The 13,844-nt window shown below is 43.5% G+C and overlaps 1 protein-coding gene across 3 annotated transcripts in view; it reads right to left on the reverse strand.

Annotated features, from left to right (window-relative positions):
• The window catches only part of UCHL5 (ubiquitin C-terminal hydrolase L5), a 168,952-nt gene that overhangs the window by 123,841 nt on the left and 31,267 nt on the right, over nt 1-13,844 (reverse strand). For all 3 annotated transcript variants that reach the window (XM_073644104.1, XM_073644102.1, XM_073644103.1), the window contains exon 3: nt 2,479-2,584. In XM_073644104.1, coding sequence (XP_073500205.1) covers nt 2,479-2,584 — 106 coding nt within the window. The remainder of the gene's footprint in view (nt 1-2,478; nt 2,585-13,844) is intronic.

Consider the following 13,844-nt stretch of genomic DNA (forward strand, 5'->3'; position numbering starts at 1 on the left):
CCCAGTCTGAGTGTTTTCCATTAATAACCACCCTTTGTTTCCTATCACTAAGCCAGTTCTTAACCCACATACATATATTTTCCCCTATCCCCATTGTTCTTACTTTATCAACCTTTTGTGTGGAACTGGATGAAAAACATATTTAAAAATTCTCCCCGCCGCTCATGTGGAGAGACACGTCTCTCTCTGTGCATGTAGAGGGAGAGACCCGTGAGTCACTTACAATGGGCAGTAGCTTGTCTCACTAGTCTCCAGTGCGGTTCGGTTCCTGTCAGCTTTTAATGCTTTTCTCAAACACCGCAGTGTTTCAGAGTCACCTGACTGAAATCATACAGCCAGTGTCTGACTAATGCTGCCTGCCTTCAACTTGGATCACATCTACGTTAAAGTTAATTAGACATGTTCATAGAATTGGTCATCTTACTCTTAAGAACTGTGTTGGCGAGATGAGGTTTGGTCATTTACTCATAAACCCGTATTAGAAATTCTCCTTCTGCTCGTTAGTTCAGCTTGCCTCACAGACTGCACTGTTCTCCAGTGACCAGACCGGTCTACCAGCTTCCTCCATAGTAAGCGTTTCAGATGGAAGAAGTTCATGGACAGGTCTGGTCACTTCTCCTTCCAGCAGATAGTTATATACCATTACTATTTTTCCCTATGGCTACCTTCTTTGGCAATTCCCCCCCACAAAGATTCATTTCAGCATAATCACAATCTTCATTCAATGCTGCCATGTAACATACCGACATACTCCACCATCTTTCCTATTTGCCCTTTTTCTCTTAAAGAGCATAAAACCTTGAAGGTTTACAGCCAAGTCGAGGCTTGTTTCAGCAATACCAACAGCATTATTCAGTTCCTCCAATTCCAAGGCTTCAAGTTTCCCCATTTTGCTTGCTAGATTTCTGACGTTTACGAGCAGACTGAATGGTCACTGTACTTTTCCACAATGTAATGCACTAAACACGGAATCTGCAAATTACTGCACCAAAAACTGTACAAAAGCAAGACCACGCTTTTCTACTTACATTCAGCATGGTCTAGGGCTGTACTCATTTCAGCCCCGAACATAAACAAAAGTGATCAAATTCACTAACAAAGGAGCAAGGATGTTGAAAATACCAAGGGATTAAAGAAGCACTCCCATCAAAGTTTTTATCCTCCTAATATATTGCAATCATCATACTATATAGCACCATGCATTTACAATTGCTCATTTTGGTATTTTACCCAGTTAATTCTTAGGTCTAGGATATCACATGATTAAAAACTGACTAGCTGAATCCTTCTAAGCTCTATGTAGAAACAGGAGGTCAATTTTCTCTGCACAAGTTATGAGTCACTGCAAAAGTCTATGGCAGGGGGAGGGGGTGGAGCAGCTGGGTCAGGAGTTGAAGAGGGGAATGAGTCATGCAGGACAAGAGACTTCCTGTTTCTACATAGAGAAAATAATAATTAACTTAGTAGAAAGGCAAAATGAGCAATTTTAAGTACACAGTGCTATATAATATTGCAATATATTGAGAATAAAAACGTTTATGGGAGGTCTTCATGAAAATACAAAGGTCCCAATTCGTTAACCCTTTCTTACACGTCGAGCCCACATATGATTGCTGATTACTAAACATAAAAGACCTACTAAACATAAAAGACCTTCAAATATTGCAAAAGTTTAGCATAACAAAGTTGAACAAATATTTAGCAACTTGGCATTTTTACGCCAGTGTCAACCAGCTCTGCCAAAATGGGTCAAGTTGGGAAGGAGACAGGCTGTGGCAACACCCGCCTGGCAAATTACTTAAAAGTTGCAGTGTAACTTATGCCAGAAATTATACTCAAGTCAAAGACAAGAGTAAAATTTCTGGTGAGGGGCATGATAGTGTGCGACTCTTCATCTCCTTCACCCCGGACCATTTTTTGTTTTTGCTCCTCCCCATTTAACATGTTAACAGCCATGGGTGGATCGCAATTCCACCCGCGGCTGTTAGGGGCACATAGCAGCTGATCAGATAAGCTGTTATGTCCCCGGAAAAGTGCAGGCTCATCGCCGGAGCCCGCGCTGAAGGGAGAGACACGACATGTGCTGTACAGCACATGTCGGAAAGGGGTTAATGAATTAGGCGCATTTTATTTCGGCACACCTAGCATTAAGACTGATGTATGAAATGCCAGTCTTAATGAATCAGGCCAAGGTATCAGAAAGATGCAGTGATTAAATCTCACCTGCATAAAACAGCTACCATGGTGGTATCTTATGAGTCCTATTAATGGTGTATCAACCAGGTAATGCGATCTATATCCCATGGCTGGGTCAGATTGTCTTAACCAATAAGAAAGGTCACATCAAAGTGGTAGTGACACTAAGAAACATTCAGACTCTCCCAACAGTGTCCACAATTAACTTTGTAGAACAACTATAGACAATGAGGTTTTTGCAAATAAGATGAACAATATAGTCAGCCATACAAGTAAACCTACCTGTTTTGCAAAAAATATCGTATCCAGTCGGGAGTCTCGGACTACAGATCCAGATGGCTCTTCACCTGATTGCCATTTGAAGAGAAAAATTAAACCTTGCACAGGCCTGAAACACAAAAATTACAGAATGTTATATTGGACTGTAATTTCAAAGCTGCTGGAATTTGCTCACAATTAAATAATTAAAGGGAACTAGTCAGGACATTCCACTACTGAAACTAGTGTATGGCTTTAGAGGTTAAAACGATACACGTTGTGTAAAAATCCGAAGTGCCAGTGCCGAGAAACCAAGCTTTGAAGCCACAAGCAAACTACCCTGAGTGTTTTGGGGCAGGTTATAGAACGAAGAGACCATCGTCATGTTGTGGTCTCTGCCAACATTAACACCTCTCCATGTATCACAGACACATGTTTTAAGGCTAAGTGCCCACGATGAAGAAACACTAAATTACTTACCAGTAATGTGATTTTCCTGAGCCCATGACAGCACCACAACGAGAGGGGTTCCACCTTTCCAGGACAGAAGACCTACAGAATAAAAGGGTGGCGCCTCTCCACCACCTCAATTGTTTACAGAGCATGAGAGGACACTATTTAATAGTTATATATCCCATGATTTTTCCTTCTACATACTGCGTGAATCAAACACCACGAAGGAAATGAAGTGATCACCTTCTACCAGTGACGGGAGGGAATATAAGGGTGCTGTCATGGGCTCAGGAAAATCACATTACCGGTAAGTAATTTAGTGTTTTCCTATCACCCATGACAGCACCACAACAAGAGATTAACTGAGAAAAAACTTTAAAGTTAGGGTGGGCCACAGCCTGTAGAACAGTTTTACTAAAGGAAGGGACAGCAGAAGATCCCAGATCAAGCCTATAGTGTCTATAGACGGTGCAAGGTGAAGACTGAATTGCAACCTTACAAAATGCTTGATAGGGACATCCGCTTTCTTATTGTTCTGCCATGGATTCCCCGGATTAGCACAGAAAGTAGAGTGCACAATTTCTTGACTTCTATGGAAATTTGAATTGGAAACCATCTTCGGAAGATAGGGTAGCTCCGGAACCGGCCCATCTTCTAGGATCTGTATAAACAAAGGATTAACCGACAAAGCTTGAATGTCACTAACTTACCGGGATAATAGTCTTTAATGTGAAGACCCTGAATCCATGGGTTCAAGCAAAGGCTTGTTAGAGCCGTAAGCACTGCATTCAGATCCCAGGATGCCATCTTTGGACTGAAAATGGACCTAGATCCAAAACTCACTTTCACATTCCTTGCTTATTCAATGCAGGTTGGACACTGTTCCAGTAGTCTACGGCTAAAAAGGTCCACTTGCAATTCTCTTCCTCTTTATATGAGGTGCCGCTAAAGATAAAAGGTGAGACTTCACCATCTGAACTGATTAGACATAAGTGTCATTAGGGATCTTGGCAGAGTTCCTCCATAATGGTTTACGTAAGATAAAGCTACTCTGTTGTATGACAAGACCTTTACATGCTGACCATGCATAGATGAATGGAGCCTTCTTATATACTGCCCAAAGCTTCTTTAGGTTAGAGGAACCGGGTCTTCAGAGGCAGCCCACGGGTGTGTACCCGTGACCATGCAACTACTGGAATGTAGGAGATTAGAGTTATTAACAGCAATATTGCCTTGTTCAGAGTTGTGGCAAGACTGCTTATTAATTTTGACATATAGCAGGACTCCTTATTCTACCTTGGGAGACCACAACTCTTACTCACTGCCCATTGAGTTCTGCAGCGCTCGATGGATCTGCCCATAATCCTGAAATAGTGGAGGTAAACTATTGTCAATGCCTCTTCCTTCGATATGAGAGTTGTCCTAACTACTATAATTCTCCATAAAGCCTTAAGGCTCATTATCATTTAAATTGAAGGACACAAACCGAAAGCCTAAATCCTCATTTTATGCCAGAACTATTCTCAGGAAATTTGATGTTTCATGTGAATTGGAACCTGACTGTATACCTCCTTAAACGCCTATTCCACTATATAGCAATCTGGAACTGCAGATTTACTAGCAGATCTTAGAGTCCATTTCCAATGATCCAACTCTCAGGAATCGGTACAGCCCATAAGGGTAGTAGCAAACACAGGTAGGTCTGCGTTAAATAATAGCTTTACAGGTTTTGATTAGGGCACCTGGAGAGCTAAGCACCAGAGCAGGCTAGGCATTCACCTTAGTCAGACTGCTGGAGAGCAGAGCAGACGGTATGTGTCTTGGAGCTAATCAGAGACACAGGCCAGACTCCACAAGTATCAGTGGTTGCCCTGGATAAATATTGTTTTGTTTGATCAAGCTGGGTTAGCTGAGCTGTATATGAGTAGTCAGGGTCTGTCCTATTTAGACAGAGCTTGGACAAGACCAGAAATATTAATGTTTATGACTTCTGTTAAACTGTAAAAAGCAATAAAACTGCGCTCGATTGGACCAAACCCCCAATGGCTGTATGAGCACTACTACATGATGCCTCCTACCTTTAAGAGTGAACCATCAAAACTAAGGAAGAGCTCTTATTGTCACCTGCCTCCAATCGGCATTCCGAGCCAGCTGAGCACCAGCCAGGAATATTGTCACCTTCTGTCTCAAAATAAAGGCTAGGATATTTTTCCCCCTGAATTCGGTAAGCTTGCCATGCACAGTTTACAGTCGCTGAACTTGGTTTTGTCAGACATAAACTTAGTTGTGCAATCAGTACCTTTACAAAGAGGGACTATGAGGCACAGGGGCGCTATAAGGCACAGACACTCTATAAAGCAGTACAAGCACCGAGAGACACTATAAGGCCCCATGAGTTACTAAAAGGCACTGTGAAGCGCTATGAGGTACTAACAAAAGCTATACGGCACTATGAATGCACCATAAGGCGCTATGAAGAGCCATGAGGCACTATGCCATGATGTGCCATGAAAGAGAAAGGGAAAAAAAGCGCGCTATGTGAAGGACCTGAGACGTGCCTGCCCCTTCCATCCTCACACTAACACCGGAGTTTAGCAGGGGTGCACAACTCCAAAAGGTAAGTGGCCTTTTGGCTGTTTCTATCACATCTACCTATCAGGTCCTTCACATAGCGCGCTTTTTTCCCCTTTCTCTTCCATACTCTGACGCTGACCGGCGTGGGATTATTCCCGTTAAGCAGCTGCTGTGCGACATCCCTGCATCTCTTCAGTATTCTCAATTTGATGAACTTCGTCCAGAATCCGCTAAGTGTAAATTGGTATTTACCGTATATTCCGGTGTATAAGACGACCCCCCTACTTTCCTGTTAAAATATAGAGTTTAGGATATATTCACCGTATAAGACTACCCCTTTTCCAACGCATACCAAACACCGGTAAAAATTAAAAAAAAACAGATTTGAATTTAACATGGTCCTTTTTTAATTTAAATTCTTATGACATGCAGGTATATAGCAGGAAAACTGTCACTCATAAACATATTAAAATAGGGGGGACCCCACGTCATTTTTTTGGGGGGGTCCCCCATTCTAATAGCTAGTAAAGGCTAGGTATTCAGCTGGGGGCTGATATTAGTAGCCTGGGAAGCTCCGTGGGTATTACCCCCTTCCCAGACTTCAAACATCTGCCCCAGCCGTCTGCTTAACCTCCGCTAGAGACTATAATGATGGGGGATCCCACGCCAATTTTCTTTTTAAAAAATCCTTTATTTTAACACTAAATGACAATTGAGGGGTTAATAAAGATGCAGTCCCTAAATTATTATTAATTTTGTAATTAATTTTTCCCAAAAATGTTGACGTGGGCTTCGCCATATTTGTGTGTCCAGCCAGGTACAGCAGGCAGGAACGGGCTGCCCCCAACCACCAGCTGCCTATTTGTACCTGGCCGGACACAACAATATAGGGAAGCCCTTTTTTTTTTTTAATTATTTCATGAAATAATTAAAAAAAAAAAGACGTGGGGCTTCGCCCTATTTTTGTGTCCAGCCAGGTACAACTAGGCAGCTGGGGGCTGGAATCTGCAGCGCAGGGAGGCCCAAGCTTTCTGCCCCCCCCCCCCGCTGCAAATTGCAGTCCGCAGCCACCCCAGAAAATGGCGCGTTCATAGAAGCGCCATCTTGTGGCGCTGTACCCAACTCATCCAGGGCCCTGATGCGGTGGCTCACTGGGTAATAAAGGGGTTAGGGCCAGCTTGGCATTATCAGCTGGCCCTAAGCCTGAAATTCATGGGGTCACGCCAATATTAGACATGACCACAATGAATTTCTAGTAAAGTTATTAAAAAAAACACAACACCCAGAAAAAAGTCCTTTAATTGAAATAAACACACAATTTTTTAATGTTCTAAATTAAACCATACTTACCATCACGCCCATTCCAGCTGAAGCCAACGATCTCCTGCAATAAAAGTAAAATAATAATAAAGCAACCTCATCCTTACCTCTCCATGGTTCCCAGGACCGGTCCAGCTCTGCTACATCGAGATGACAGGCTGGACCGCAGCAGAACGCTGCCATCCAGCCTGTCATCCCGCAAACACTGAGAAGCACAGGCATGCTTGTGCTCCTCAGTGTCTGACTGTGACGGCATCCAGATGAGCCGACAATGAACTCGGCTCACCTCATGCACGTCACTGACAGCGTGGGAAAATTCTCCTGCTCCCCGCATGCGCAGTAGAAGTTTCCCACGCTGTCAGTGACGGACGTCCAGGAGGTGAGCTGAGTTCATTGTCGGCTCATCTGGATGCCGTCACAGCGAGACACTGAGGAGCGCAAGCATGCCTGCGCTTCTCAGTGTCTGCGGGATGACATGCTGGATGGCAGCGTTCTGCTGCGGTCCCGCTTGTCATCTCGATGTAGCAGAGCTGGACCCGTCCTGGGAACCATGGAGAGGTAAGGATGAGGTTGCTTTATTATTTTACTTTTATTGCAGGAGATCGTTGGCTTCAGCTGGAATGGGCGTGATGGTAAGTATGGTTTAATTTAGAACAATAAAGAATTGTGTGTTTATTTCAATTAAAGGACTTTATTCTGGGTGTTTGTGTTTTCTTTTAACTTTGACTATGGGGTTAGTAATGGGGGCGTCTTATAGACGCCTCTCCATTACTAACCTGGGCTTGATGTCAGCTGGCATTATAAGCTGACATCAACCCCAACCCTATTACCCCACTGCCACCGCTACAGGGCAGTGGGAAGAGCGAGGCTAAGTGCCAGAATTGGCACATCCTATGGATGCGCCATTTCTGGGGCGGCTGACGGCTGGTGTTTGTAGCCTGGGAGGGGGCCAATATTCATGGCACCCTTCCTGGGCTATTAATATCAGCCCCAGCTGTCTGCCTAGCCTTTGCTAGCTATTAAAATAGGGGGGACCCCACGTCATTTTTTTGGGATCCCCCATTTTAATAGCTAGTAAAGGCTAGGTATTCAGCTGGGGGCTGATATTAGTAGCCTGGGAAGCTCCGTGGGTATTACCCCCTTCCCAGGCTTCAAACATCTGCCCCAGCCGTCTGCTTAACCTCCGCTAGAGACTAAAATTAAGGGGAACCCCACGCCAATTTTTTTTTAAATAAATCCGTTATTTTAACACTAGATGACAAGTACAGTAACCAGCACTGTCACTGTACTTCATATATATGTGACTGACATGTTTCTATCTATCTAATCTATGTGTGAAGCTCTATTCTGTCTGTTATAAATTGTCGGGTACAGATGCGGAATTGCCGGCCGGCTTTTTTAAAGAGACGGTGCATGAAAACACTAATATTTGTTTTAATAAATCCTTTACACTAAATGACAAGTACAGTAAGCAATACTGTCACTGTACTTCATATATATGTGACTGACATGTTTCTATCTATCTAATCTATGTGTGATGCTCTATTCTTTCTATTCTAAATTGTCGGGTGCCGGCTTATGCCGCTGCTGAATTGCCGGCATTTCATATATTGTCACAGAAGCGATGCGAACTTCCCTGCTCCGGACACAGCGCAGCGCTTCTGTGACAAGTGAAAGCTGTCGGCACAGAAGCCCTGCGCTGTGTCCGGAGCTAGGAATACGCAGCGATGTGTCAGTTTCAGCACAGAAGCGCTGACTGTCTGGACCTACCGCCGCCGTATTTTAACTCCCTCCACCTTATATTAACTCCGACATGGCAGGGATACGGCCACGGCAGCTTATTAACACCCCCAGAGTATCCCCGCATGTCAATTTCTGAAAGTTCAAAAGCATTACCGGCGTATAAGACGACCCCAGACTAGACAGAAGATTTTTCAGTCTTCAAAAGTCGTCTTATACGCCGGAATATACGGTAACTATGGAACTTTTATTCTCATTAATCTATTGGACTTTCTGAGTATTATTCACACAAGAACTTTATGCTGTTAAATTTTTGAAAAAAAAAAAAAAATATATATATATATATATATATATATATATATATATATATATATATATATATATATATATATATATATATATATATATATTCGTCTTATCCAGTCTGTCTGTCTAGGAAATCCCGCGTTGCTGATTGGTTCGGCCGCGGCCAATCAGCGACGCGGAATTTCAGAAAAAGATGGCGGCCGTTAGCGGCTCATCTCCCGGACGGAGGTCAGCGGCGATGCAACAGGGAGATGACCGGCGCAAGGCCCTCATCTCCCAGCTGCAGGCAGCACAAGTACCCCGACAGGCGGCGCCGCTCACCTCCATGCGGCTAACGTCGGGAGATCAGCAGCTTGGCCCGCTGATCGCCGGAGGGCAAGTGTGAACGGAGGACCGGGGAGCGGCACCGCCGGTCAGGATTCTTCTGCTGCGAGTAGCCGCTCATCTCTCGGCTTCTCGCAGCGGAAGTAGCCGCACAGGCAGCGCCGCTCCCCGGTCCTCACTAATAAGACGCTGATTGGTCGCGGTCGACGCCCGCGACCAATCAGCGATATGGGCAGAAAACTTAAACGCCGCTCTGCTGATTAATCGCGGCCACCAACCGCGACCAATCAGCGAGATTGGCGCCAAATTTAAACAATGCTCTGCTGATTGGTCGCGGCCGACCGCGACCAATGAGCGAGATTGGCGCCAAATTTAAACAAGCTCTGCTGATTGATCACGGCCGCCGGCCACAACTAATCTGCATTATTGCCGCCAAATTTAAACAACGCTCTGCTGATTGGTCGCGGCCGCCAGCTACGACCAAATCAGAGATATTGGCGCCAAATTTAAACACCGCTCTGCTAATTGGTCGCGACCGCCAGCTGCGACCAATCAGCATTATTGGCGCCAAATTTAAACACCGCTCTGCTAATTGGTTGCGACAGCCGGCCGCGACCAATCAGCGATATTGGCGCCAAATTTAAACAAGATCTCCAGTCCTCACTAACACAGTTCGCTGATTCGTCGCAGCCGCCACCCGCGACCAATCACAGATATTGCCGCCAAATTTAAACAACGTTCTGATGATTGCGCCCGATCGGCCGCATACATATTCTAGAATACCCGATGCGTTAGAATCGGGCCACCATCTAGTGTATGTATGTATGTATGTATGTATGTATGTATGTATGTATGTATGTATGTATGTATGTATGTATGTATGTATGTATATATATATATATATATATATATATATATATATATATATATATATTTTTTTTTTTTTTTTTTTTTTTAAATATATTTATTATTTTTATTGCTTTGCATTTTTTTTGTGCACTAGCACTATACATCTCATTGTGTCACACAATTCAAAAGTAACCTAATTACTTTTATTATATCATCGTACAGAACATTGGGCCCTACAAGACCCTTTAATTATAAATACCATAATTTATCAAACTATATGGTTTAAAATCGCAGATTAATATGGAATTTTTTAACCCCTTTACCCCCGAGGGTGGTTTGCACGTTAATGACCAGGCCAATTTTTACAATTCTGACCACTGTCACTTTATGAGGTAATTACTCTGGAACGCTTCAACGGATCCCCCTGATTCTGAGACTGTTTTTTCGTGACATATTGTACTTCATGATTGTGGTAAAATTTCTTCGATATCACTTGCGTTTATTTGTGAAAAAAAAGGAAATTTGGCGAAAATTTTGAAAATTTTGCAATTTTCAAAATTTTAATTTTTATGCCCTTAAAATCAGAGATATGTCACACAAAATAGTTAATAAATAACATTTCCCACATGTTTACTTTACATCAGCATAATTTTGGAACCCAAATTTTTTTTTTTGTTATGGAGCTATAAGGGTTAAAAGTTGACCAGCGATTTCTAATTTTTCCAACAAAATTTACAAAAACATTTTTCTAGGACCACATGACATTTGAAGTCACTTTGAGAGGTCTTTATGACAGAAAATACTCAAAAGTGACACCAATCTAAAAACTGCACCCCTCAATGTGCTCAAAACCACATTCAAGTACTTTATTAACCCTTCAGGTGCTTCACAGAAATTTTTGGAATGTGGAAGAAAAAAATGAACATTTAACTTTTTTCACAAAAATGTTACTTTAGACCCAATTTTTTCTATTTTCGCAGGGGTAACAAGAAAAAATGGACCCCAAAATTTGTTGTGCAATTTCCCCTGGGCATGCAGATACCCCATATGTGGGGAAAACCACTGCTTGGGCGCACGGCAGGGCTCGGAAGGGAAGGAGCGCCATTTGAATTTTCGACTGAAAAATTTGCTTGAATAATTAGAGGACGCCATGTTGCGTTTGGAGAGCCCCTGATGTGCCTAAACAGTGGAAACCCCCCACAAGTGACCCCATTTTGGAAACTAGACCCCCCCTGGGAACTTATCTAGATGGGTGGTGAGCATTTTGAACCCCCAGGTGCTTCACAAATTAATCCGTAAAAATAAAAGTGTTTTCTTTTCCACTTTTTCATTTTTACGAATCAATTTGTGAAGCACCTGGGGGTTCCAAGTGCTCACTATGAATCTAGATAGGTCCCTTGGGCGGTCTAGTTTCCAAAATGGGGTCACTTGTGGGGGAGCTCCAATGTTTAGGCACACAGGGGCTCTCCAAACGCGACATGGTGTCCGCTAACAAATTGGAACCATGTCGCGTTTGGAGAGCCCCTGTGTGCCTAAACAGTGGAAACCCCCCACAAGTGACCCCATTTTGGAAACTAGACCCCTCAAGGATTTTATCAAGGGGTATAGTGAACATTTTGAACCCAGAGGTACAACACAGAATTTGATAACATTAGGTCATCATATTGAATAAGTTGTCATTAGTCTTGAGCGCAAGTGCTCGCTACTTGAGTTTGCATCGGGTACTCAGGTATGCACCATGTACTGCGTGTGCTCGAGTGACATGCTCGAGTCCCTGCCCCGCATGATTCACGGTTATTAGACACCCAAAAAAAACCATGCGGGGGATCGCTTGTGCATGGCAGGCAATCCCCGCAAAGTATTTTTGGCCGCGAAGCATATGGGGCAGAGACTCGAGCATGTCACTCAAATACCCACGATACTCAATGCATACCAGAGCACCCGATGCAAACTCAAGTAGCGAGCACTTGCGCTCAACACTAGTCGCCATATCGGCATCTTTTTTTCTTACTTTTGAAAAAAATCCCAACCCCATCACAACCCCAACCCTAGCCCAACCCTAGCCCTAGCCCAACCCTAGCCCTAGCCCAACCCTAGCCCTAGCCCAACCCTAGCCCTAGCCCAACCCTAGCCCTAGCCCTAGCCCAACCCTAGCCCTAGCCCAACCCTAGCCCTAGCCCAACCCTAGCCCAACCCTAACCCTAGCCCAACCCTAACCCTAGCCCAACCCTAACCCTAGCCCAACCCTAACCCTAGCCCAACCCTAACCCGAGAGTTTATTTTTTACGCCGTTCCTCGTGCTGTATAAGTGATTAGATGACTTTATTCTTCGGGTCGGTGCGATTACAGAGGTACCAGAATCATATGGGGTTTTTATGATTGACAGCTGTCACACACTAAAAGATGCATTTTTTGTAAAATCTAGTTTTTGCATCGCCATATTTTGAGAGCTATAATTTTTCCATATTTTGGCAGACAGTCATGTGATGGCTTGTTTTTTGCGGGATGAGTTGACGTTTTTATTGGTGCCATTTTCAGGCAAATGACATTTTTTGATCGCTTTCTATTCCGATTTTTGGGAGGCAGAATAAACAAAAACCAACAATTCAGGAATTGTTTTTTTTTGCTTTTTTTAATTCTGTTCCGTGTGTGGTAAAACTGATAAGGCAGCTTTATTCTTTGGGTCAGTACGTTTACAGTGGTACCACATTTATATGTTTTGGCGCTTTTACACAATAAAAGCTATTTTATAGAAAAAAATATTTTTTTGCATCGCTTTATTCTGAGAGTATAACTTTTTGATTTTTCGGATGATGAAGCTGTATGGCGGCTTGTTTTTTGCGGGACAAGATGACGTTTTCAGCGGTACCATTTTTATTTATATTCGTCTTTTTGATTGCCTGTTATTCCATTTTTTGTTTGGCAGTATGAGGATAAAGCATTGTTTTTTGCTTCGTTTTTTTTTTTTACCGTGTTCACTGAAGGGGTTAACTAGTAGGACAGTTTTATAGGTCAGGTCGTTCCGGACACGGCGATACCAAATATGTGTACTTTTATTGTTTGTTTGCTTTTTTTTCATAATAATATTTATTGATGGGTACATTATATTTTTATTTTTGGTGGATTGTTTTTTTTTATATATTTTTACAATTTTTTTATTTATTTTTTCACCTTCTGACAGTTTTTACACTTTTTTACTTTGTCCCACTCTGGGACTTTCACTTTTTTTATTCTGATCGCCTGCATAGCATAGGGATGGAGCACCATCCCTGTGCCATGCAGGCAGTCAGCGCTGCACAGTGAGAAGATTGTTTGGTCGTGCACTGCGCATGACCAAACAATGTTTCTGCTGCCTGGTGACCCGGATGTTGTCATGACGACATCGGGTCATCATGACAACACCCGGGAAGCCGCGGCAGACAGCGCTGGAGGCCGGAAGAGGAGGTGAGTATTGCGATCACCCCCCCCTTGCCACCGCAATGCTGCGATCGCAGCATTGCGGGGGTTAATGTGCCGGGAGCGGTGCGGGACAGCTCCCTGCACATTGTCACAGCTGACACCCGGTACTATCAGCTGACACCCGGCGGCGATCGCGCCCGCACAGCCTGTGCACGCACGCGATCGCGTATTAATACAGGTCAGGCTCTTAAAGCCCAGGGCACAGACGCGTATTAATACGTCATGGGCTGTAAAGGGGTTAATACTAATCGGGAATGTCAGAGAACTCCTTATTTCTGAAATTTTGGGTTTCTCAAGCAATAATTCATCATTGAATGTTAATATTAATTTTCAACCCCTAAATGAGACAGATAAGCAACAAATGT

The sequence above is a fragment of the Phyllobates terribilis genome, unplaced genomic scaffold, assembly GCF_046119375.1.
Source record: "Phyllobates terribilis strain yellow unplaced genomic scaffold, ASM4611937v1 Scaffold_8__6_contigs__length_399053987, whole genome shotgun sequence".
NCBI classification, from domain to species: Eukaryota; Metazoa; Chordata; class Amphibia; order Anura; family Dendrobatidae; genus Phyllobates; species Phyllobates terribilis.